This window comes from Nilaparvata lugens, chromosome 8 (genome assembly GCF_014356525.2).
Source record: "Nilaparvata lugens isolate BPH chromosome 8, ASM1435652v1, whole genome shotgun sequence".
In the NCBI taxonomy this organism is placed as follows: Eukaryota; Metazoa; Arthropoda; class Insecta; order Hemiptera; family Delphacidae; genus Nilaparvata; species Nilaparvata lugens.
In genome coordinates, this window is record NC_052511.1 from 17,461,811 (window position 1) to 17,489,681 (window position 27,871).

At 32.1% G+C, this 27,871-nt stretch overlaps 1 protein-coding gene across 1 annotated transcript; it reads left to right on the forward strand.

Moving 5' to 3' along the window:
* The first annotated feature begins 2,594 nt into the window (after nucleotides 1-2,594).
* LOC111047586 (serine-threonine kinase receptor-associated protein) lies at nucleotides 2,595-27,764 on the forward strand. The gene is made up of 7 exons (XM_022333376.2): nucleotides 2,595-2,832; nucleotides 2,988-3,127; nucleotides 7,584-7,734; nucleotides 17,608-17,732; nucleotides 19,743-19,855; nucleotides 20,720-20,856; nucleotides 23,495-27,764. The coding sequence occupies exons 1-7, from the start codon at nucleotides 2,718-2,720 to the stop codon at nucleotides 23,713-23,715; spliced, it is 1,002 nt and encodes a 333-aa protein (XP_022189068.1). The 5' UTR covers nucleotides 2,595-2,717; the 3' UTR covers nucleotides 23,716-27,764.
* Nucleotides 27,765-27,871: the final 107 nt, after the last annotated feature.

Consider the following 27,871-nt stretch of genomic DNA (forward strand, 5'->3'; position numbering starts at 1 on the left):
TTAGAACATAAAATTTTACAAATATTAGAATCAAATTAATAACGGTCCAATATTTACGGTATTAGGACCAATAACAACACTCAAGTCATATAGGACTTGAAAATTTATTTTTATTAAACATTCCTCTTTGCCGATGACACGGCACTTGTGTCTACAGGCTGCACATGGACTGAAACATTCAATAATGCTTCCTCTGATCTCGTTAAACTGAAAAATTGGTTTGACAACAATGTGTTGTCAATTAATATTTCGAAATCCTAGTGTCTACCTATATTCCTTCGTAATAGCCCCGGGCCCAGGGTGCTCAGGATGCATTCATGTGGTGACCCATTCTCCAATGACTGTAACTGTCCTGAGATAGAACAAGTCTTAACTCACAAATATCTTGGCATAATATTCGACCACAAGTTGAGTTGGGTGGCCCATGTGCACTACCTCAGGCAGAGGTTGCGTAAAATGAATTATGCTTTTGCACAGCTGGGAAGGTTCCTGAGTCCTGGACACTGTCGTTCTGTCTACTATGCATATGTGCAGACATTGCTTGAGTATGGCATCTTGGCGTGGGGCGGTGCCTCCTTGGGTGTCCTGCGTCCTGTTGCGGTCTCACAGAGAGCACTTATTAAAACACTATTGGCCAAAAATCATAGATATACAACACATTTAATTTTCCAAGAATTCCCTGTTTTAAATATAAAACAATTATTTATGAAAAATTTACTTGTCTTAAAAAAAAGTAACTTTGTCTTCAATGAAATTCAACATTATTATCCCACTAGAAACAGATTGCATATAAATATTCAATTTCCACGTTTAAGTAATTCAATTTGACTTGGAAACTGTTTTCATTTAGCCCATTGGCTTTACCGTAATGTACCGGCCGAGATTTCAACTACTGATGAGGGGTTTAGCGTTGCCGTCTACAAGCGGAGAGTGACCGGGTGGCTGCTCTGCATCGGTTCAGATGCTGCGGAGGCTCTTCTACATTCTCCATATAGATGAATATTTCTAGTTCTGAACACAGAATAACATTCAAATATTACACACAGTACCACGCTAATAAAGCTATATTACTCCCAACTCAGCCCTTTAACCGCCGTCGAGCTGACACTTTTATTTTATTTATTTATTGTTTTTTTGTATCTTTAGTTTAAAAATTTATTATTAAAATAAACTCTCTTATTATTCTTTCAAATTTATTTATTATTCATAGTTTGTAATTTATTTTATTATTGCTAGTATTTGCCCTCTGTCTGATAATTTGCGACTCCTCCCTGCACACGGACAAATCATCCAGGCAGGGAGAATTTATTCATGTAATTTATAACACTTTTATATTTTGTAAATATGTTATATTTTATGAATAAAACAATTTGAATTTGAATTTACTGATTAAAGCTACCAAAGGAATAAATTATTTATAAGGAATGAGTATCTTAATGAAAATTTAATTAATTTATAATAACAGTGAGCAGCGACTTGATATGGTTTCTATATTTGATATTAAGAATATGAGTGAGATTCAAGGTAAACTTCTACAAATATACTAATAAAAATTAAATTTTGAGAAATATTTATGACATCATTAATCTCTTCATAAAATAATTTGTCACTAGAAGATTTTGATTAATTAATAATTGAAGATCTTCAACAGTTCCAGTCTCTATAACTTGCTCGATAAAATGGACTAGGCCTACCGTACTAAACACTTATTCACCTCAAATTGGAATTAAAATAATAGGCCCAATAAAACTGACAAAGACAAACAAACAAAAATAATAGATTTAAGCTCTCAAGATTTCAAAACTCTCATTGTCCGTACAAAAAATATTCATATTTAAATAGGAGCTGATGAATATTATACAATCACGTGGATCGAATAAACGGCGTTTCAAATCACTACCTCTTCTAAAGTTTACGGAGGTAGTGTTTAGATACCGTGTAATATGACAGACACTGAATCTATAATGAACATAATATTAGGTCAATGAAGATTACATAAATCTTCAAGAAATTGGTACCGTATGTCAATGTCAAGTTTTTAATTTTAAATTGTTTGATATACTATGTAATAATAATCGAGTAATAGGGTTCATAGTGTATATTAAACATCACTTATCATCTAGCTAATTCTGAGAATATTAGAATATAAAAATAAATAATCAGATTCCTTAAGTTGATGGTCCTTGAACGTGAGAAGTTTAAAAGTTCGCGGGCTAGTGATGCCAACTCATGAAAAATCTAATTATGAAAATTCAGTCTCAATTCTTATTATTCATGTATGAAGTTAGAGATTCAAATCTCAATATCTTTATAAAAAGAAGATAAACTTTGATTAAAATGCATGACATGAAATAGGATTTGTTGATGAAGGTATCTTTCGAATAAAGTCGGTTTAGTACTGAATCGATGTGTCTCAAAAAAATAATAGATAATAATTACCAATGATTCTATGGTGAGGATAAATAATGATAAGATCATAAATTATAAAATTCAATGGGATATATGGTTTTCTTTTCATTATTCAAGAAAAAATAACCTTGTATTGCAGTGGTGGGGGAAACCCGGAGTAGGAAGTTATTGCTGTTTGTGTCAACTAAAATTCAGTTGGCTGTGAGCACCTGATGTGTGTGTTACGGTAGTCTGTTCGTCCCGACAGTAGTATTAATTCGTAATATACTGTTGTCGGCGTAATTTTAGGTTTAATTAAATCATAAATAATGGCTAATCTTCGACAAACTCCTCTAACTTGCAGCGGCCATACTCGACCAGTAGTGAATCTTGCATTTAGTGACATTACCGAGTGTGGATACTTCTTGATTTCGGCGTGCAAAGGCAAGTATAACCTCTCTTCATGTTTACCTTGGCCTATTTTCAGTAATCCATCAACTTAATTGAATTATTCTCTTGTACGAATGTTTTTTAGCCATTTTAATGGCTTCTCTTAGCATCGATTGAATCTATTTTTGGAATATTTTTCCTTTTTCTAGATGGCAAACCCATGTTGCGACAGGGTGACACTGGAGATTGGATAGGAACTTTTGAAGGCCACAAAGGTGCTGTTTGGGGGGTGGCCCTGAACAAAGACGCGACAAAAGCAGCTTCTGGAGCTGCAGATTTCAATGCAATGGTAAATTTATGACCTTGTCAGAACTAACTTCCTTGTTCCTAGTATCTAGGAAGTCCACTCCGGACTGCTTATTGGCTATCCATATAGCCAAATGGTACTTTGATCTTTTATGCTCCTACAAGGTTGCAATAATAATAAAATGCACATTGATTTTCTATCACCGAATGTACAACTCTATAACGCTGCCTAATATTTCTCTTAATCACTGTTATTAAATTAACCTGTAACATTTTGAACAATGCCATCAAATAACCTTAATAGAAAAATGTCAGTCTCCACTATTTAATAAATTACTTCAACTCACTATCTATTTTTAAATTTTGAAACGAAATTGGCAGGTGTTGCTAAGTTTACACAATGGTCGTTGATATATTCTTATCTTGAGGCAAATATGAAAGTTACCTCTTTATTAGTAGACTACGTAATTGAATAAACTTATTAATAATTAAATAATCTATTTAGGTACTCAACTAAAAATTGGACAGTTCATAAATAAACTTCCAAATAGAAATAATGCTTTGTTTTTCAAATACACAAATACTCTAATCTCTAATAAATAATCATTTATTTTAGGATGTATAGATGTTAGAATCTTCACAGATTACTAATTAGTTGAGTATAATTAGTGAAATTTTATCCGTAAGGAAATAGAATGCAACAAATTTTGCAAATAATAAATCAATTTGATATCAAGTTACATAACATTATAGCTGTGCTAAAGAAAAAATTAATTTCATTCATGATTTAAAAATTTAAATTATCAAAATAATATAGGTATTAATTTATTCTTAGTCTTTTAAAATATATATATATTTCAATAGTTTTAAATATCATTTACTTTATACTGTAGGCTATTGGAAGTCAAAATCTCGTGTACTATACAAACTCGACAAATTTCGGCAATAGTTCCATTGTTTTCTTGATAGCGGTGAATTATCTTCCACAAATCTCATTTTACAATGCAATCCTTCTTACTCCATATCACAATGTTTTTCAAAGTAACGATTTTGGTGTACAAAGCTATAATTGTATAATGATATTAATTAGAGTACAATCTTTAAGGAATAGACCAAATAATTATTATACTCTGTGTAATTTCAGCTTACATCCTAACTACACGTTTTGACTAAAAATCAATTAGTGAGAATAATTGGGTTATAAAGACCAACGCAATTAATTCTCCATTTGAATAGTGATTTTATGGTTTAGGGCCTGGTCACACAGAGTGCGATCTGCGATCCTACAGGTATTCTAAACAGTATCCCAAATTTTAGACAGAGATTCAAGATACCACTAACGCAAATCGGTCTCTGTGTGGCTGTGCCATACTCGGAAAAGGTTTCTGCTCCTAATGTTGAAATTTGTTTAATCGAATATCAATTCAATCTAGTCTTAAATGATTCATGTTAACATTTCCATGTAAAACCCAAGTCATTTGAAAATGTATATCTCTAGCAAATCATCTTCTCAAAACTCGAATTTAAAATTGCTGTAAATTGATCATCAGCCTGGATATGCTGTAGGCTACCCCTAAAACTGAAATTATAGTAACTTTCCAAACTATCTGCTCTTTTTAATGTAGACTACCTACGTCAAGATTGAATTCAACTCTTATGATTTACTTGAAAAAATACTATATCAATGAATTAGCCATTCAGTGATAACATTATAAGCTAAAATAAAATTCGTTATCATTTTTATTAATCTAGCTTTGTTTTTAGTAAACTTTATCCTCGTTTCATTGATGCCAGTATTCAGAATTATTATGATAAAGGCGGCAATAGAGCAGTACCAGTTTTTTCGGTTGAAAAAAATTTCAAGGTCCGACAGTTTTTTCTACTGCAGTTGGATTTCATGCTATCAGATTCCGTTGTAAAAAAGAGTTCATAACTGTTATGTAATCAATTGTTAATGTTCCAGATGATAATCACTATTTAAAGTGTTTTGTAATTGATATTTTAAATAATTGTTTTAGTTCAATTATATAACTCAATTAATTTTTCTGTTTGCATCTATTCTTTATTGATTCATTCAATAAGTACATCATCAAAATTATAGGGAGGGAAAATATAAGGTAACCTTGTGCTATTCCTCTCCTAAATTTAGATAAGGTCCGAAATAGGTAGTTGGTCTTCAGAAATAGGTCTTGTAGTTGTTCACTTCAAAAAAAAATTTCAGTCCTTAATTATTTTCACAAAGTAGATTTTCAAATGTTGATGCTTCAAAACCAAACATACAAGAAATATTTCATATTATTATCACTAAAATAGGAAGCATTCACATATTAAAGAAATAATTTTGCAGGACCACAAAACAAACTTGATATTCCTAAAAGCACATCTGTATAACTCCGTGCTATATTGTGGCTATTTGCTTGGTAGTAACTCAATTCTATTATCCTAACGAACGATGGTTAAAAACTACTCATTTAATTGAAAAATAGTTGAAATTCTCTTATCATGATTAGTTATCGTTAAGATTGTCTTATTTTGGAATATGATTCTGTATGGTATACAAATTAATGGTTTCAATAGTAGGTATTATCAATTTGTTTAACATAGACATAATACTGTTATTTGAAATCTTTGACCCGGTTCCACGAAAGCCGGTTAAATTTTAACAGTGAATAATTCCATGAGAACCAATCAGAGATTTCTAAGGCCTTTTTGATAAGACGGCTTCTCTGATTGTTTCTCGTGGAATTAACCGCGATTAAAATTTAACCGGCTTTTGTGCAACCGGCACTTAGTAGCGAATATTCCAACGGTTCTCACCTGATTTAAAACGACTCTATCAGATATTCTAATTTAAAGTAAGTCAATGTGAGAAGTTGTTCTTAGTTTGTGTTCAAACTAACTTATTTGTGTCTAACATACCACCTAATACCCCTTTGAAACTGTTACATTCCATAAATATCTAATGGCAGACAAGGAAAGCAACCAACGTTTATGAGGATTTTTTTATAACATGAATCTATAGTCAACCCATCTTCAGCTCTACTGCTTAATAAATCATTATCAACATCTACCGTTGCAAATATACAATTTTACTAGCCTACATATAGCCTCAATATCAACATCATCAACAGGAATATGTTTTCCATTGATACACAATAATAATTTATCAAATACCCTTTATTCAATTACTAAAACATATTGTATTATTCACTGTACTATACAATGAAGAACATTCACTTTTCAATTCAGGGCTACTGAGCTTATGAGACACAATACAAATTATCAAGTACACAACACAACTAATTTCAACTCTTCAAGAGCCATTTTCGAGTGTAAATAGAGAAATTGTTATTTACAAAAAAATATTTTATTATTTACATAATTATATTACAATACCGTATACTTGAATAAACAATTATTTTTATTTACACTTGTAATTACTCTTGAAGAGTTGAAACTAGTTGCGTTATGATAAGATAAAGGGTAGGCTACTTGATAATTCTTATTGTGTCTCATAAGCTCAGTAGCCCTGAAAAGAAAAGCGTATGTTCTTTATTGTGTAGTACAGAGAATAATATTTATTTATTTATTTACGGTATCTATTTATTACAATATTACAAAAAGTAACATTACATATATGCAAGCTTTCTCGAGCATACCGCATATGGGAGTATCGAATACATAACATAATATAAATTATGAATTACGTATGATAATGAATATAAAAAATATAAAGAATAGTTCAGTATGTAATTGGATTCATTGCAAGGGATAAATAGGTAATAATATTTGGCTAGACGAAGTATGTCTCATTCAAACTTCTCATGATGTTCATGTCAATAATATCTGTGTTAATTATAGAGGGTGACAAAGAATAACGGGAACTTTTAAAAATGCCATACAACTTTAGTGGGAAGGGCAAAAATGATTTTATTCAAACTAAAAAGAAAAGCTTAAGTTTAAGACTTGCCATTTGATAATTATCAATAACATCTTTCACTTTTGAAAATTACTTTTTCAAGATGGCTTCCTCCTGCACGAATACACTCTTGAAATCTGTATTGAGATTCCTGAACGATTGCTGCAACATTTTAGCTGGGATGTTATTAATTTCATTTTGAATTGTCTGTTATGATTCGACCACAGTTATTGGTCAAGTTGTGAAAACGTTTGATTTGAGATAGCACCACAAACAGAAAATCGCAGGTGGACAGATCATGGGACCAGGAAACGCAGGTGTTGCAGCGATCAATGAGGAATCGTCACACAGATTTCAAGAGTTTTTTCGTTCAGGAGGAAGCCATCTTGAAGAAGTAATTGTCAAAAAGTGGTAGATGTTATTAATAATTCTCAAATGGCAAGTCTTGAACTTTACATTAGTTTGAATAAAATCATTTTTACCCTTCCCACTAATGTTTTATGGCGTTTTTAAAAGTTCCTGTTATTCTGTGTCACCCTATATATTTGTTGTGGTAATGATAGTGTTTATTTTGTGATAGGTGTGGGACGCAGTGAGTGGACAAGGTGTACAGTCTTTCCAGCACAAGCATATTGTGAAGAGTGTAGATTTCTCTTCAGATAGCACGCTTTTCACGACCGGAAGCAACGAGAAGTTGATTCGAATCTTTGATCTCAACAAGCCTGACGCCAGTGAGTAGCCCTGCCTCAAGTCTTTATTCAACGTCTTGCATTCCTAAACTTTATTCTCAACTAAGTCTACTTGTAGTTCTTCTACAGTTTATAATAGCTATAGAGAATTGTGTATCTAACATGTGCATAGGCTCAAGTAAATTAACCCTTGTAAGCAAGTGAGCTTTCATGATTATAGTAGGCTTATTTCACAATGATGGTAGGTATTCATTTCATTCAATGGCAAAAATACGTAGTGGAAGAAAAATGAAGGTATTTATCCATTTGATTAATGACAAATATACGCAGTGAAAGCAAAAACAGGCATAGATAGACCTTACTATTTCTCACACAGTTTTAATTTAAGAAGATAACACTTAGCAATTATTATTCAAAATACTAACACAGTACATCACACCATATATTATGCTGAATTTTAGCAGGGTGTTAGTATATAGACCTTACTATTTCTCACACAGTTTTAATTTAAGAAGATAACACTTAGCAATTATTATTCAAAATACTAACACAGTACATCACACCATATATTATGCTGAATTTTAGCAGGGTGTTAGTATATAGTACATAGCCTGCAACTGAAGAGTCCCCATCGTCACACCGCTTACTCCAGAGTTCAAGCCATTTTTCAATAAAGTGGAGTGGATGAAAACGAGTAATTTCTTAGGGAATCTTATCCTCTAGAAGGCCCTTTAGTCTCAAATTTGTCTTCATCCACTCCGTAATTTGAAAATCGCTTGAACTCTGAAGAGAGGATGAATTTCTTGAAATCTTCGGCTTCTTTAAACTTACCTAACTAATATTTCAAAATGATTTATTCTCAATTTTATTCCACGTGGAAGGAGAAATCCAAGTCTACAATTCGTGACCATTTTAATTACAAATTTTTACAATATAATTCAGTTACAGTAAAATAATTAATAGCCTATAAAGATAAATTACATTACTATTTTGTTTTAAAATTGCAACAACATTTAAAAGTGGAATCCACCAAGAAGACTATACGTCTGTGAATGGGGGAGAGTTCCTAGAAGCAAGCTAATAACAAAAAATTAGAAGAAGAGTGAAATAGTTATAAGCAAAATAATATACTTAGTTAACCTAACATATACGCTAGTATGATAGAGAACAATCTACAGACTAATGCACTTCCTTACCGCTGTTTTTGTCACCATTTGTTAAAGAAAAGTGCAATCAAGTAAAAGAACTCAAATTGAAAGAAAGAGCTAAAAAAGAGCAAGAAGACCCAAGACCGTGACAATTTATTTATTAAATTGTAGAGATTGCAGAAGCATAGAAATGGAGTAAGCCCTCAGTTCCAGCCCAACCTATGCCAATCAACCATTTAAACAGCTTTCTTTTATACACCACATCACTTCAACTCTCAGCCTCCTTGATATCATTGGGCAAATTTCTATAGACGATTTGTGCTAGATAGTGAGGAGACTTAAGTTCTATTCCGTGATATAATTGAGGTGATGAATATCCATGGTTATTTCTGTCTCAAGTTTGATAGTTATGTTGAGTAGTTCTATTTTGTGTTTCCTGATATATGTGAGAAGTGTTTAATATACAGTTGCCTTAAATTGAGCACAGTCAGGGAAGTCTGAGAACAACAGCGATGTGGGATATCTGGGTTCTTTTTTAAGAATTTTTTATAATGGTGCCATTCATCACCATTCATCTAACACAGTAAACTACAGTAGATCCATCCAATAACACTTATCTGAAACATTTGTACTATATTGTCAAAAGTTGATGTAGGTACAGGAAATGTTTATTACTGTGTTATATAGTTGAACCTTAGTTATATTTAGGCTAAGTTGAATTTACTGCAAAAAATCTTATCAATTTGTACAACATAATACCTGAATCATAAGTTATTCCATTTTCTTGGTTCTAAAATTTATAGCAAGTCTCTTGTGATGAAGATATTCTGAAGTAAGTTATCTATTAACTTCTTAATTAACTGACTCATTGATCTTTTTAACACTTTAAACATATTCAACTGAATTCAACTACGAAAGTTGTCTCATATTTTAAGATATCTGCCAATCAGCAGATTCATCCAATATTACTAATTTCTCTTATTCTTTAATTTTTGTTTTGAAATATGTATGTTGAAGAAATAATTTCATTAGTAGGCCAATATGGTTGAATCTTGAATAATATAAGTTACTAAGAAGTTACCATGCATTATCTGGAATTGCAAAAGATGCTATGACAATCTCTACCAAGCTCGCTCAAGAGCAAAATAAATCATCAGGAAGTTGACTATTACAAGTAGTAGATTACCGTAATCAATTGTTTGAAAGCACTCTTGAACCAGCTTATTGATTTCCGTAATGAAGTACTTTATTTAGACACTTAATCAACTTATATACTTGATGAAAATGTATTGTTTGGAGCACTGCAGACCCAAAGTGTTCTCGTTGAGGGATTAACATTAAATATCATAGTTTTTTTCTATTTTCTTATATTCTTTAAACCCTTTAGCTCTTTCCCCAACATTTAGTTTTGTGCATGAAAGTGAAGGACTGTCAACGCTAAAAACCAACTGTCGTTTTCCACATGAAAGTTCAACTTGACTAGCCTATTATTTTAAAGAAGGATTAGCTACACAATTAACGCTTCATAAATATTCATCATACTCGACAATAATCTTGAAATATAGCAGACCTTTAACACTAGGAAAACCTTGCTGACTTCATATGGCCTACGTGCGGCAAGAAAATTTAGAACAAAGCTTATAACATTTTTCAAGTTGAAAAATTACAATTTCAATGTAATGTTTTTCAGAAGAGTTTGTATTCAGATATCACGAAGGTCGATGTTGAACTGTGAAAAGATTACTTTCAACGTAGTACATTAACTATAATCGACTATTCAATTTTTCAATCTTTCTACACAGTCGATCTTACCCCAATTAGAGTTCATGGAAGTGTATAATATCTATATAATCTCCCAATTTATTCAAAAAATCTGTTTTAGCATGAAATAAATTTACATTCCAACTACATTACGTATATAAATAACATTACAATAAAAATAAGATTACTAGCGATAAAAAATGCATAACTTCAACATAAGTTGAGTCATTATTTTAAATTATCATCATAATAATATTTTTTTTCAATATTTCTAATTCAATAATTCAAATTATTAAAGGATTAAAAAACTCAATTATTATTATTAGGAGTATAATTGTATAAACTCTTCATAAATGTTTGCTGTCATAAAATCAGTTATGAACAGGATTTAAACTTATTTAAATCTATCCAATGTAGAAATATAATAATTATATTAATTATTAATCTCAATTATTAAAATTGACTATTGAATCATTAAAAAATTTTTTTTTCACGAATAAAGTATAAATTGAACACTTTGAACAAGAATGAACAGTTAATATTGAATTAAATATACCGCTATCAGCTATCTTCCTTAGAAGGCAGTGGCAAGGCAGAGAATCGGTAACGCTGTTCTCCTATCATTCTCCACTGCCATTATTCAACGTGGACCTCACTATAGGCTGAACCCGTTCTGTTGGTGGCATTATTTGAAAGTTAGCAATAATTAGCCTTGCATCTTGCCATTGTTTAATCTGACTACGACGACTTTGACCTCGTGTTTGGGAATAGCCCACGCATCTCTCCCTTGTAAACATTTCGTGACTGATCGAAGCATTGAGCAACTGTTTAACGTAAAAAAACTGGATCGGAACGTCTAGTGTTGGATCTTCTTCACACCTAGGCTATAAGAATTTGTAAATTTTTCATGAATTTTTCATCTACCTTACTATCAAAAAGTGAAATATTGAAACTGTCATTTTCTTGTATATTTATTTTCAAATACTATTCTGTAAACTCGAATAATTCATGAATGAATAATGATTAGTATTTATTATAATTTATCGTCGGCTAAAAGTGTCGAACGACTAGTTCCACTTGACAGGAGAGCAAAAAACTGAATGAGGAAACAGCCTTATCATGTAGTTTCAAAGAAACATTGACACACAAAAACTATGGCACGACATTTTTTTTCCTAGATTGTAGAGTTTTGAAAGACGTTTTCAATGATAGCTAATCTCTGGTGGCCAAAATTGGAGTTTGGTGATTAACACTCTTATCAGGCGATATATAATTTTTATTAAATTCTGATCATTGATAGTAAATAAGATATTTTAATCCTATCGATCTCCCAATTCGTAGAAGAAAGCTCAAGTAAAAGCATTACATAGCACAAGCATCAATCAACTACAGAAGCCTATAATAAATTATAAAAAATATATAATTATTTTGAGGACTGACAACATACTTAATACTCATATATACCGGTATCAGCTATTCTCTATAGAAGGCAGTGGCAAAGCAGAGAATCGGCAACGCTGTTCTTCTATCTTTCTCCACTGCTATCATAACGTGGACCTCACTATATGTCAATAAGTTTGTTGGAATCATTAATGAAGTGTTCTAGATTGAAGAAAATTGGTAAAACTCGAATCAGGAAGCTAATAATAAACTATGAATACTCAATTACAGTAATTGAAATTTATTCACAAGACTGACATGTTTCACAATACAATAAGTGTTGGGTCAATAAGTTTTATTTCTCTTCGGCACAGACACTTCCTTGAGTTTTGACGCTACTTGGTTTGACAGTTTGCTTTGGATTTAAGTTGCTACTGATTTAAAAGTTGCTAGAACACTTGACAAGAATCTTAAGAATGATGACCTAGGTCTGGCATTTACAAAGATATTAATGAGAGATTGAGCAATTTCCTTGAATATTGAAGCTACTTGGTTTAACAGCTCGCTTAGCGATTCAAGTTGCTAATAATTTTCAAGTTGATAGTTAATTTTCAAGTTGTTTTTATACAATAAGTATTTCTCGATCTGTTCAATTATATTGATTTTCAAACTGTTATAAACATCTTATAAGTGGAAAACAAGTGAAAATGTCAAGCATTTCCAATTTCTAATTGAGATCCTTGTAAACCTAGGTCAAGATTCTTGCCGAATACTAAAGCAACTTGAAAATCGTCGTCAGCAACTCAAATCGCAAACTTAAACCATTGTGACAAGGCTGTTACAAGATATAAAATGAATAGAAAATTAATTACTGTTGACCTAGGTCAACATTCTCAAGATTTTTGTCAAGCGTAGTATCAACTTGAAAACCACTATCCACTTAGATCGCAAAGCTAATTGTCAAATCAAGTAGCTTCAATATTCAAGGAAATTGCTCAATTTCTCATTAAGATCATTGTAAATGCCAGACCTAGGTCAACATTCTTAAGATTCTTGTAAAGCTTTGTATATAGCTCTATATTTAAATGAATAAAATAAATTAGTCATTAAGTGACTGAAATTAAGTAATGAAGGAATTGAAATTGAAAATGAAATCCCAAAGCTAAACAAGTTATAAAATGAATTGAAAATGAAATATTGAATAAACTTCAGACCTAGGTCAACATTTCTCAAGACTCTTATCAAGCATTGTAGAAACTTTTATATCAGTAGCAACTTAAATCCAAAGCTAGCTGTCAAACCAAGTAGCTTCAATATTCAAGGAAATTGCTCAATTTCTCATCAATATCATTGTAAATGCCAGACCTAGTTCACCATTCTTAAGATTCTTGTCAAGCGTTCTAGCAACTTTTAAATCAGTAGCAACTTGAATCGCTAAGCGAGCTGTCAAACCAAGTAGCTTCAATATTCAAGGAAATTGCTCAATTTCTCATTAAGATCATAGTAAATGCCAGACCTAGGTCAACATTCTTAAGATTCTTGTCAAGCATTGTAGAAACTTCTAAATCAGTAGCAACTTAAATCCAAAGCTAGCTGTCAAACCGATATTCAAGGAAGTGTCTGCACTGAAGAGAAATAAAACACGATAAATAGTCACTTGCAACTGCATCTTAAGGTCAATTACTAAAGCTGGACCAGTAGTCACTGCTGTCTGTTGGAATACTCTTAACGCCTGACATAACTGTAGTCTCGCTCTAGCTTCATGTTCACCTTCACTGGACCGACTTAATTCATTCTACTTGTCTCTGAGCTGACTCGAAAGAAATAAGTTTCCATTCATCAGCGGCTGAAAAACAGCACAGTTTTCATTTATGATCTCTTTTCAATATTATTAGGTCAAGGTGGTACATCCTGTGTGTCTTGAAATGGGAGAAAAACTGTCTCATTTGAATTTAGTAGTTGGAGTCAATTATTCTGTATGCACTGGACTACACACACACAATTGTATACAGTCTTGAAAGAACATTGAGTTGAACAGGCTGAAAAATTTTGAAGATGTCGCTGTATAAATTGGCATGTTAAGAGTTGAAATTTGGAATAAAACTGGGGGTTTCAATTATTTTACTCAAATAACTAAAGTATTAATATTATGATTTTTAATTAGCTTGGAGGTTTGAAGTATTTCATATCTTATTCTAACAATAAAAATGAAGATATTTACTACTGAAAAGACTTGGAAGAGGATCGCAATGAATAGATAGGCCTGACTTTATTCATTTATACAATTAGTACATTATCAAAATGATAGGTAGAGGAAAAAAAATAAGGTAACCTTGTGCTATTCCTCTCCCAAATAAATATATAAGTTTCTGGTTGCCTTCTCTATCACTATCACTACATAGATTAGCATGTTAAGCATAAAAATATAGAATAAACACTTTCCTATTATTTAGTATGAATAACTGAAAGTTGATGTATGGTTTTCGCTGGCTATTTAAGCCGAGTGGACTAAGGTGATGCAACCTTCAGTATGATAGCGCTGTCTGGTTGTGGGTTCGAATCCCGCCGGTAGGCATAGACGTTTGTTCATCTCATAATCTTTTTCCATTTCGCATCCGCATAAACATAACATCTACTATGAAAAGTAAAAGCTGTTTGGAAGTGTTTAAATGGTTTTTGTATTTAATTGAAAATTATAATTACTCAATAATTGAAAATTAGGATGGTTTCAAAATATAACATGAGAAATGTAATTAGGAGAAATTCAAATCAAATCAAATCCATTTATTGCCAAAAAGAAAACAAACAATAATTTCAAACGATAATTTCAAAAACGAACAATAATAATTCGATAATTTCATAAACAAACAATAATTTCAAACGATTTATCTCATTCCTAATTCATGTCTTAATTTGAGAGTAATATTATGATTGTAATAAAATAATTGGACAATTTATTCAACTGAATTTTAAGTAGGAAATTTTTGCTGATGCTTCTTTCCTCAAACTAGTATAAACATTATGGCAAAATTTTAATTCTTAGTTGAATAAAGGAGAAAATTATTGATCAGCCTTTACAGTAAAATGTTCTATGATTCCAATACCGTAACACGATTTAAAAATCTACTCAATAATATTATCCAACGTTCTCACTTTTATGGTATCCCGGTTCTTATCATGGCTTCTTGATTTAAAAATGTTATCGGCTCATGACTCAACTCTTTCTGATCCAATTACATTCCATGAATTGGTAATAAATCATATAAGAATAATGTGATTAAGATTAATGATTGATCTTGAATCGTCAATGCTCGATTATTCAATTGTTGTATGGAAGTTGGTACCCTTGGGATCTAATGAGCTTTCAATAATTTATTCGATGCTCAGTTGTCTTGAAGTAATTTTTATTATTGTTTTTCAACAAAACATCCTTGTTTCAACTTCAGTTTGGTCTTTTTCACTTAACATACAACACTATCTCAATGTTACAGATAAGTAACAATTTTGTTAGTTGAAGCTTTTTATAGAGATAACAAAATATTTCCTGGACATTTTCATTTGTAAACAGTTAATCAGTTCAGAATGCTACTGCCGTTAACATTTTTCAAGGCTGTTTATTATTGGCGAAGGTTGGCCACTTGTTTACTATCGGCAAGCAATAAGAGTTCATTTTTTTGCGATTATTTGAAACCTTGCAATGAATAATCTCTTGAAAGTGAAACTTTGATCGCTCCCATGATATCTCTCAACTGTGGATTTCCTTGTACTTTTCTCCACTAATAGAGATAACTGAGATTTATGAATACATTGAATAGAATTGTCTCTATAATTCAATATTTTTTTTGAACTATCATGCTGTATATTGTCTTTCTTTGTTCTGAGGCATTTCAATGTTTTAAGTACCTTGAAATGGGGGAAAGTCATTGTACAGATTGTTTTTATCGTACGGAAAAATCGAATGTTTTGCTATAAAATGTATGGAACGGACTTGAAAGTTATAAATAGGAATAGGCCTTAAGATGTAACTGCCTATTTTGGATTATAGCCAGGAAACACTTGTTAAGTTTATTGTTTAGAGTTGTCCGATAAGATGCATAGGCTTCGTCATTTTGTTGTATTTCAAACCCAATTAATAGATTGAATGTGTTTCATGTCCTACAGCCAGGAAATGAATTAATCAGTCCAAATGAAATTACTGCAATCAAATAGTAGTGTAGAATAATTTTGATTTAGTATTGAAACTTATTGCATGCAATCATTATCGATTCAAATTAATCTCTCAATATAATCTGTCTATTTACCCATTCACAAGCCTAGTGTTCATGTAGGAATCTTTCTTAGCAAAAAATAATGAATAATTATTAAAATTCCCGTCAATGGCTGAGGGCTTCATGAGCCTTTCTATTAATACAAGTAATTAATTAATACAAATCAAATGTTTTCAAATTCAATCCTATTAAAGGCCTTAACACATCTGAGAAGATGTAGCTAGAAATACGTCTTCAGAAGGCATATAGTGAGGTCAACGTTATAATGGCAGTGTAGGAAGATAGGAGAAAAGGGTTTCCAGATCTCAGCCTTGCCACACAAACAGCTGATACTGGTATATCTGATCAATTTAACTGTGCATTATTGTTGAAAATAGCTAATCATATTTTATTTGTCAAGAAAATATATTTTTTAAAGATGTAATGATAAATTTTCATAATTGAGATAAAATATTTTGTCAATTAGTTGAATTTCTACATTGTTGATAAACGATGTGGCAACATTGCAATGCGTGAAAAATATACGCCATCTGCTTTGTTGAACGATAGACAAGGATAGCAACACCATTGCAAATCACACACTGCCATTATAACGTGAACCTCACTATAGCCGTCCTATCTCCTATAGTGAGGTCCACCTTTTAATGGCAGTGTTTAATTAGCAATGTATTGCTATCCTTGTCTATAATTCAACAAAGCGGTTAGCGCTATCTGTTTCTCGCTTTGCTCTGTGACTATTGTTTTTAACAATATAGAAATATAATTAATTAACAAAATATTTTATCTTGATTATGAAATCATTGAAAAAATATAATTTCTTGCTTGATAAAAAATAATTGATTATTTTAAACGAGAATGAACTGTTAATATTACATCAATAAACCGGTATCAGTTACCCTCCATAGAAGGCATTGACAAGACAGAGGATCGGCAACATTGTTCTCCTATCTTTCTCCGCTGTCATTATAACGTGGACCTCACTATAATGTTGAATCAACGCTACGCTCGCGTGAAATGGACAAATTGATTGATTAATAACATTAGGAAGGAAATATGTCGGCTACGTATTGTGAAGACGTATTTCTAGCTACGCTTGGTATGTAAAGACCTTTAAGTCTGTTGTTTGAGTCAATTTTCAGATGTTTGTGAGTTATCAGTTTTATATAATGTATTTTAAAGAAAGTTTTTTTTTGTAAATTTTATTGTCATTATCCAGTGTAGAGACTAATGAGCAAATTTCATCTAACCCCATTCACTAAATATTTATACTTCAAAGTGAGTATGTGATGTATTTCATTGTATGTAATTTATTACATGTTGAGTTTTATTTCATACAATGTTTATATAATTTGTTATAGGTCCAGTAGTGTTAAACGGCCACACATCTGGAATCAGGCACGTGTTCTTCTTCCGAAATGACACAAGGCTCGTCTCTTGTGCTGACGATAAAACGTTGCGGGTTTGGGACAGAGCATCCAACCAGGTACTTTATTGAAATTCACGTTATAAAGTCACTGGAAATTATAGGAATGCATTGTTGCTAATTCTCAGTTACCACCGCCTTCTATAGTGCATAGCTATGATACAAATTGATACTTGTTAATAATGACCATTCTTTTTCAAATATACTTTCCAGTATTAATCATGAAAGTAAACCTTCTCGTGATTTAATTATAGACTTTTATAATTGAGTTAGTTCATTAAATTTTTTCATAGAGTAAAAACCTTTTGGCAACGTTGTGGAGCTGGAGAAGGATAGAGCTATTTGCTTTGTCTAATGACAGACAAGGATAGAAATACCAATGTTAAATCATTTGTTAAATTTATAACATGAATCTCGTCATAGCTTATTCTTCTCTATTTGTAGGCCTATCATAATTAAAATCTGACATAATTGAATGGTACCTACTTTGAAATTATACTCAAAGGATACTAGTGGAATGAGTATCTGGAAATTAAAAATCTAAGATAATAGAAGAATGAGATATATGAACCTTATCGGTCCCATGCTCCTTGTTCTCCTCTTTATAATTTTGATTAGGTTCATTATAAGAAAATGTTGAAGTAATTTGTTCAAACAGTTACAGTATCGTTTCCAGTACTATCTCTAGTAGTGATATGTATAGTGAGGTCCACGTTATAATGGCAGTGGATAAAGATAGAAGAATAGCGATGCCGATTCTCTGCATCAATTAATTATATTTCTACACTGTCAAAAACATAATTGGTATCGTTGTGGACCTAGAAAAGGATAGTACCACCGGCTTTGTCGAATGATAGACAAGGATAGCAAAACCAAAGTTGATCATATACTGTCATTATAAGGTGGACCTCACTATAGTAGTGATATGTATACTTGAGGTCCACGTTATAATGGCAGTGGATAAAGATAGAAGAATAACGATGCCGATTCTCTGCATCAATTAATTATATTTCTACATTGTCAAAAACATAATTGGTATCGTTGTGGACCTAGAAAAGGATAGTACCACCGGCTTTGTCGAATGATAGACAAGAATAGCAAAACCAAAGTTGATTAAATACTGTCATTATAATGTGGACCTCACTATAGAAAGCATTTCATCATCAAGAATCTTTCGTTTTATCAATCATTGAGATGCATTATACTATTAGACGGACAGTACAGTATTTGAGAGAAATCTTCGCTTGTAATGCTAAAAATGCAACAATATTATTGTTTACATTCGAAGTACAGTACTCATGACTTATCCTCATCAAATGCGTAATAGTGATACAACACCCACATCTTGATATCTTTATTTGTGTAGTTTGTGTTGAAATAAGATGAACAAATATAAAGCTATTCTCTGCTATTACGGTCAATTGAAAACTAACTGAACATTAGACAATGTTGCTCCTCTCCCGTATAACCGATTTTAATAATATCATGTTGTATTTATTTATCTGATGAGATGAAAAAAATAAGGCCCAGTTGCACAAGAGCCGATTAAATTTTAATCGTGAATTGCTCCACGAGAACCAATCAGATAAGGCTTTTTCGAAAAGAAGGCTTCTCTGATTGGTTCTCGTAAAATTAATCACGATTAAAATTCAACAGGCTTTTGTGCAATCGGCATAATCAATTCTGGTAATGTTTTGCTAAATCTTGTATCACTGATTCTAATAATATTATTATGTTACCTCATGTCGTATTTCACTGATGAAATAAAAACACTATTATATTTTCTTCTGGTAATGTTTTATGTTCACAAAATCCTATCTTTAACTGAAGATGATGGCCATGAGCATCACAAATTTGTCTTGTTTTTGAAAGACAGGTTTTGTAAAAATGAAACATTACCAGTAGAAAAGACAACATATTGTGTTTTAATTTCATCATGGATAAATGGGACATCAACAGTGATCAATTCGTATTTCTGTTTAGTATGGAAACCCCTGGATCCATTAGATTGGTTTTGAAATATTTCTATATTTTAATCATTCTAATATTGCATTTTTTTGTCGATTTTAGGAAGTGAAGAAGGTTGAATTCAATTCGGTGCCGAACAGTCTTGAAGTTTCACGTGATGGAACTATTTTGACCGTGGCTCATGGTGATTGTGTCACCTTTTTCGACTCGGACAGGTAAATAATACATACATATCTTCCCAATGAATATAAAAAAGCATGATCGAATAACAACCGTCAATATTCAATCTCTGATTTGTCAATTGTCAACGTGAATTCATGCTGTAGCTGAGAATTGGGCATATCTTCCCAATGAATATAAAAGAGCATGATCGAATAACAACCGTCAATATTTACTTTCTGATTTATCAAATTGTCAACGTGGATTCAATTTCAAGCTGTAGCTAAAAATTAATCCTAGTATTTTCATTGCAGCACAGTATTTTATCAATATTAGTCCATTTCTTGTCTTACGAGAATCCTTTCTCATAATTTACATATTTAATTGTAATATGAGGTTGTCAATTTGTAAATTTTCCAACTACTAAAACTTCACACTGGTCTTCATTTCAACTTACTGTTTTTATTTCCAATATTGTAATTAATATTCACTATGACTTCATACTGGTCTTCATTTTAACTTACTCTTCTATTTTTAATACAGTAGAGCTCTGATTATCTGCAACGATTGATACATAACAGTGTGTGATCCGGATAATCAATTTTTACTCGATTTTACCCTAGCTCTTGAGTGAAGACGTAATAATTGAAACTTTGATCATCTTTCATTCACATTCCAGTTGAAATAGACACTAAGTTGTGTGATTCAATTAGGTACTGTAACTCAAATCTTCAATTTATTAAAGTATTGAACTGTACCTTGATTGCGGCGGATTAATTAACCACTTGAAATTCAGAATAGATGAGGTTTTTGGGTGATTCAAATATTTTTATATCACCCGTATAGCCGACGCTCGAATAATCGGTGGTCTTCTGTATTTTATGTGTAATTATCAACTAATATTTCTATGATTTTTGCAGGTTGGATAAGATAAGGGAGGTTAAGGTGCCGACTCGCGTGAACTCGGCTTCTCTGAATCCAGACCGAACCATATTTGTCTGTGGTGGCGAAGATCTCAAGATGTACAAATTCGATTTCCTTACTGGCAATGAAATCGGTAAGTCATTTCCAATTATAATTATATCCCTGAGTATGGAATAATTCATTAGTAGGCCACAAATTCGAATATATCTTGTTTTGCAGAATCATTTTATGCCACATTTCATGAACAAAATGGCGGTGGTCAGATACAAGCGTTCTAGTTGAGTTTCTCAATTATTGGAGATAAATTGAAGAAACAAAAGATATTATCAGACAGAGAGCTGGGTTTTGTAGCTTCAGTATCAATTTAATAATGTGCGTGTCGTCTCTCCATCTCTCATACTAATGCCTCGAGGGTGAAACCATATTAAGCGTTTTTCAGGCTCCTTTTAGACGAGTCGGCAGAGCAGGAGCTCTCAGATTGGCTGATTATCAGCCAATCGAAGAGCTTCTTTCGTCAGTTTTCATTATGTATTCAGCAGTTTTTAAGATCATGGAACTTGAAACGCCTGATCGCTCCCTATAGTGAGGTCCACGTTATAATGACAGTATTTGATCAAATTTAGTTTTGCTTGTCTATCATTCGACATAGCCGGTGGTACTATCCTTTTCTAGGTCCACAACGATGCCAATTATGTTTTTGATAGTGTATAAATATAATGAATTAATGCAGAGAATCGGCATCGCTATTCTTCTATCTTTATCCACTGTCATTATAACGTGGACCGCACTATATGTGTTCACACCCTTACATAGGTGTAATCTAACATGAATTAACTTCCCACTGTTTTCCAAAATTTCTAAGGCAACCTTCTTGCAAAGACTACTTCTCCATAAATAAACAGTGAGGTCGGAAGTTTCCGACTTGATAAGTGTGTGTTTTCTCTCTCCGAATGGCTGTTTTGAATCATTTGTTATTTTGAATGTGAGTAGGCAAGGAAAGTATTCCAAGTTCACGATGGGGAATGTTTATAATGGGTCGGAATAAACATACTCAAAGTGGAGGTCGAATTCAGCGGGTGAGCTGGTAGTTTTCTTAACGTAATCACAATAAATTTTGAAACGAAATATTACGTTAATAAGGGTATGATCACAGTGGATGCGTATATATGCAAGTGCATACTTGGTTATGCATCAACAAACAATCTTGCAGATGAGAAACAAGATCTGGTAAGAGCAATAGAGAGTTAGGAACACTTACACTGAACGCGTGCACTTGCTTGTTGTGTTCAGTGTGAGCAGCTGCATGCAAGTCACAACATGTTTCAATGGCTGTTTCCAGATTTTGTTTTTCATCTCATGCATGATCTGATCGTATCCTTGTATATTTATACGCATTCACTGTGATCACACCCTAAGTTTTTGTGAAGGTGATGTTGTGGTAGCTATTTATAATGAATGAAAACGTTTTAATTTTGCCAAAACCACTAATTTATTAAATCATTTGAGTTACTAGTTTCAGTTGTTACAATAGTATCTTGCAATTTTACTAGAGATTGATGTTATGAGATGCTGAGGTCCACGTTATAATGGCAGTGGAGAAAGATAGGAAAACAAGGTTGCCGATCCTCCGTCTTGTCAATGCCTTCTATAGACGGTAGCTGATACAGGTTTATTTATGTAATATTAACTATTCATTCTTGTTTAAAATAATAGTGAGGTCCACGTTATAATGGCAGTGGAGAAAGATAGGAAAACAACGTTGCCGATCCTCCGTCTTGTCAATGCCTTCTATAGACGGTAGCTGATACAGGTTTATTGATGTAATATTAACTATTCATTCTTGTTTAAAATAATAGTGAGGTCCACGTTATAATGGCAGTGGAGAAAGATAGGAAAACAACGTTGCCGATCCTCCGTCTTGTCAATACCTTCTATAAACGATAGCTGATGCAGGCTTATTGATGTAATATTAACTGTTCATTCTCGTTTAAAATAATCATTCATATTTTATTAAGCAGGAAATTATAGATTTTACAATTATTTCATAATGAATTTACATAATTAAGATGAAATATTTTGTTAATTGATTATTAATTCTACATTGTTAAAAGACGATCTGGTAACAGAGCAAAGCGAGAAAGTGATAGCGCTTTTCGCTTTATTGAATGATAGACAAGGATAACAATACCATTGCTAATTAAACAACACTGCCATTAGAACGTGGACCTGACTATAGTTTCGGTTTTTATACCTTTGTCTACAGAGTTTACTAGATATTGATAATGGTATTTCCTCATAGCTTAATAGGTATAAAGACTTCTCCTGTTTTTTATGTAATTTTCAACTATTCTTTACTTTTCCGTATGCCTTCACTCTGCTCTTTCTCTTCCCTTCCTCACTCACTTTTTCTTTTTCCTTTTTCTTGATAATATCCCATTATTATTTTCTTCTACTGTTAAGCATTGAACACTCGGCCTCTGCTCTCAGGTTCCTCGAACCATGCAGGGACTTCCCGTTTTTAATATTGTTATGTATAATCCTATTTAATGGTATTTTTATTTTTTATTTTATATTGTATTTTTATTTTTTATTTTATAACCATTTTTGTCATTGTAATTATGTTTTTTGGGACAAATAAAGACTTGATTTGATTTTTGTGTAACAACCACAACTAGTATATCATTTCGTTTCAATAAATTGAGGGTTTTGACAATAGCTAGTTGTTCTCATTCAATATATCACTTTATACTGATGTTTTCCTGGGTTTTCAGAATCGTTCAAAGGCCACTTCGGCCCGGTGCACTGCACACGTTTCTCGCCGGACGGCGAGCTGTACGCTTCGGGTTCCGAGGACGGCACACTGCGTCTGTGGCAGACGACCGTCGGCAAGACATATGGCCTGTGGAAGTGCGTCGACGGAGTGCCTCTTCCCACTGCGCACGCGCAGGACTCGCTCTCCAACACCAGCATTCAGGAAGTGGTCGCTAACTGAAATTATGACAACACTCTTTGGAGAGCATTCGACAGAGAGTAACACCTTGTCCATCCACACACTTCCCCGCTAAAAAAAGTTGACCAACTGTGACAATTTTGAAATGAAAATCTGAAACTACAACTGCGATTTTTGGACAGCTTTCGACAGATAGGAACAATGACACACCTCGATCTACTTTCTAAAAAAAGTTGACCAAATGTGACAAGTTTGAAATGGAAATCTGAAACTACAACTGCGATCTTTGGACAGCTTTCGACATATAGGAACACTGACACACGTCGATCTACTTTCATCGATTTCCCCGCTAAAAAAAGTTGACCAACTGTGACAAGTTTGAAATGAAAATCTGAAACTACAACTGCGATCTTTGGACAGCTTTCGACAGAAAGGAACACATTCACGTTGATCTACTTTCTTCGATTTCCCCGCTAAAAAAATGTGAGGATTTTAATATTACAGAATGAAACCCATAGTAACGATCTTTGGACAGTATTCGACAGAAAGTAACAATGTGTCAACATATGCTGACCATCGTGGATTCACGGTGTATATTCCCGTACTGTACACCTGTGGTGACAATTCTTTAATGAACCTATAACAACACAAAATAGCATCCAATTGAGAGTAACTTACTCTTTGATTTCCTAGCTACCATTTCAAGAATAAAGTGCATTTTGCCGTATACCAGTGGTGAAAAATTAAATGTATGGCTAAAAATCTTTCAACATCATTTAACTGACAGGAAACACCATGTTCAAATACTCTTTGTTCTGCTTCCGTTAGTAGAACCATAGTTGAACCGCTAGTGAAGCATCCATGAGGTGCATTTTACTGTAATAAAGTGCTTCAACAATAACCAGTGCAACTATATCCATACAATCATCTAACATTATCGACTCCGTGTAGGAAGTGTTCCTGTAAACCAGTGTCAACTCATTCAAAAATAAAATAGGTTTTTGAGAGTTATCGTAACATACATACTACTTACTACATAACCTGAGCACCTACATACTTGACCGCACATCTACATAATGGGCATTTCCAGCTAAAAGAACTATGGCGAACATTGCTAATTCGTATTAAAATGAGAAAACGTTGATTACGGGGATTTTCTGAAAACCATGAATTTGTATCGACTACCAACTGTGCATTATTTTCACAATTTAAAACCTGTTTATAGTGTGTTGTTTCTGCTTTCACGCCCGGTTTCAAAATCGGGAATCAACTAGACTTTGAGAATATTCGCAAGTAATAGTGTAAATTAAGGTGGGACTTCTTCTAAATTTATCCAATTTGAAGTGGATAACTGTAGATTGAGGAATTTATTTCAAATGACGTAGTGAAACATTTTGTTATTGGTGGAGAATTAAATTCAAACGTCTTTACCATCTATAAGTCTTATAAATTGTGCGTTTTCACTGCTATGGAACTCTGTAGATCAGTGCTTATAAGAAAAATAGATTCTAAAATAAATTCCGCTTACTGCGCTGCGACTTTGGGAACAGTTATTTCCTGTAGTATCTCGTACATTGCTTTTCCTATAAAACTTTGTAGAACGGTTATAGTTATTATCTTTCAAGTATGCTAATTTGGGAATTAGAGGCAATGAAAATTACTCTAGTAATAATTAATGTAAAAAGTGACTATTTCCAATTATCCTGTGTAATTTTAAAGGAAATACACATCAGAGGAAGATTTGTCATAAGCAAGTTTTATTTAGTGATTTCAACTCGCTCGTAGCAATGAAAAATGCTAGTTTTCTATTTAATTCCTTTCCCTCCAGTCAATTTTGTTGTATAAATGCATTTAACAATTCAATCTAACATATTTGTTATAATAACGCAGTTTTTTAACTATTAAAAATTGTGGGGAATATTGTCTGCAACTTGTAAACTTGCAACAATATCTTGAAAATGTTTTTTTCTACTGAGATAAGTCCCTCGACACTTTCATTATTTGTCCTGCTATCATAACTCAATACATCAGTGCTAACTTTTAATATATAGTTTTAGTCGTTTCCTCTTATTTATTATTGATATTATCTATGAAGCAGTCAATACTTGAATGAACTTCATTATCAAAATATTGTAATTATGGTCATCATCCTGAATGCTTTTGACAGTGGGAAGTTTTATTCTGACTTTGAAGCTTCATTTCAAATTTACTAATTCATTTTAGCTTAATTTTATTAATGATATTGGATCAATTAGAACCTTCCTGATTCAAGTGAACGCAGTTCCATTTTTAACCGTTAGGAGGATTTTCATCCGTGATTCCTTTAATGAAACTGAGTTTATTTGTCAGCAAGTTAGAAATTGTTGTAGACTATTGGAATTTACTATTCCAAACTATTGGATTTTTTTTACAAATTTAAGCTTTGAATTCCAATATATTCTCGTGGTTATTCAAAAGATTGTGTAAACACTTCATCCTCCATTTATCACAAATTAAATAATTAATTAACACTTTCTTCTCAAGATCTTTCTTGAAATATTGATGATACTAATTCATTTACTCTTGAAATTGATATTAATTATAATCTTATTGACTTTCCTCGATTTTTCATATCTAGATCGATTTTTTCTAGTTTATTTAACTAAATGTAGATAAAGAATTGTATTTCCAAGAGTCCTATTGTACGACTACCTCCCGTACCCGTTGAGTTCTCTCTTCTAATTCCGCATTATAGTATGAAAATTTAAAAAAATATCTATCTTAAGGTACATTATAATGTTCAATATAATTAACTTATTATTCTATACGCCTCGTCTAAGTTTAGTTGATCTTATTTATTTATTAATACAGTAAAATTGTAGTTTTGTTGTGACAACTGTTGTTCGAATGTGATTGGTCTTTATATGACACTACTATGGCATTATTATGCATACCGGTAATCATAATAATTGTTATAATGTTTGATAGTTTGAAGTGGTGATAATTTTATGAAACTGCTCTTTCAATATTTTAAGGAGAAGACTGAAAATATTAGTGGTTTTAGAAAATTTCCTGAAATGTTGTTTATCTTTTAATTTGCAACGTTAACTTCCAACAATTCAATAGTTGAACTGTGTGTATGAGAGTATTAAATTCTGATATCTAGGTACTGTAGTTTTTGCTTTACATCAAGGGTATATTATCATCGTGAATAATGTACCAGATCCTTTCAATATATTGCAATAACTTATAACTTCCACAAACTTATCAAATTAATTAACTTGGTGCAGTAATATTGGATTTTTATAATCTACAGTCTGTACTCTCATGCATATTTTCTTCTATTATTTACAACCATACTGTTTCATTAGTTCAACCGAAATTGTTGAATTTCTTTCATGAAATTTAATCATCACTGAACTTCATTAACTATCATTAAAAAAAATATTGGTAAACATTTAAATTAGTTTAGTAGGAAATAGTCATTCTATGTATTTATTAATATTCGGCAATATTAAATATCAAGTATCAAAATGTGTTACTTCTAAAATTAACTATCAATTCTTTATTTGAAATTTTCTGTAATAATCATATTTTTTAAAATCTCTTCAGTATATGTTCTCTAATCTTTTGAATAATAAAAGATTTTTGCCATACTAGTTAGCTCTAAATAGGATGAAATTTCACTCTAAAGAGATATTTCTTTATTATCTATGAATTATTTCAAAAATTGTGGCTTTAACTTTATGTATTAATTTCATGGATAGATAAACTGAGTCTAAGTTGACTATCTTGAAATTTCTTATGCATTTTATTTGTAAATGCTTTTCATTGTCAAGAATTTTATTTTGGGGAACTAATATTGTAAGAAGTAACAGTCAAGATTTGTTATCACTTATTTTGTTTTGATTTTACTCATTTGGCACTAATACGTTTTTTGATGTGTTATTTTAAACAGCATTTAAAATGGTAAAAAACATGCTAGATGAGAATTCAGGACTTTTAGTTGATAATATTCTAATTTACAGTCATTAAAATGTGATTATGTTTGTACATTTGTCGTTCCTGTGTAAAATATGTACAAGATGAATAAATTTTTTAAGAATTTTAAATTTTTTGTAAGCATTTTTCTACTTTGTTCATAATTACTCATTGTACAGAAGGATTTCAGCCAACATTAAATGCCACAAGAACCAATCAGAGAAGGCTTTTTCGAAAA

Bases quoted from the DNA above. Each gene is read 5' to 3' on its own strand.
- LOC111047586 (XM_022333376.2), top strand. From the start codon at position 2,718: ATGGCTAATCTTCGACAAACTCCTCTAACTTGCAGCGGCCATACTCGA. The intron at 2,833-2,987 runs GCAAGTATAACC...TCCTTTTTCTAG, and splicing joins CTTGATTTCGGCGTGCAAAG to ATGGCAAACCCATGTTGCGA. The intron at 3,128-7,583 runs GTAAATTTATGA...ATTTTGTGATAG, and splicing joins CTGCAGATTTCAATGCAATG to GTGTGGGACGCAGTGAGTGG.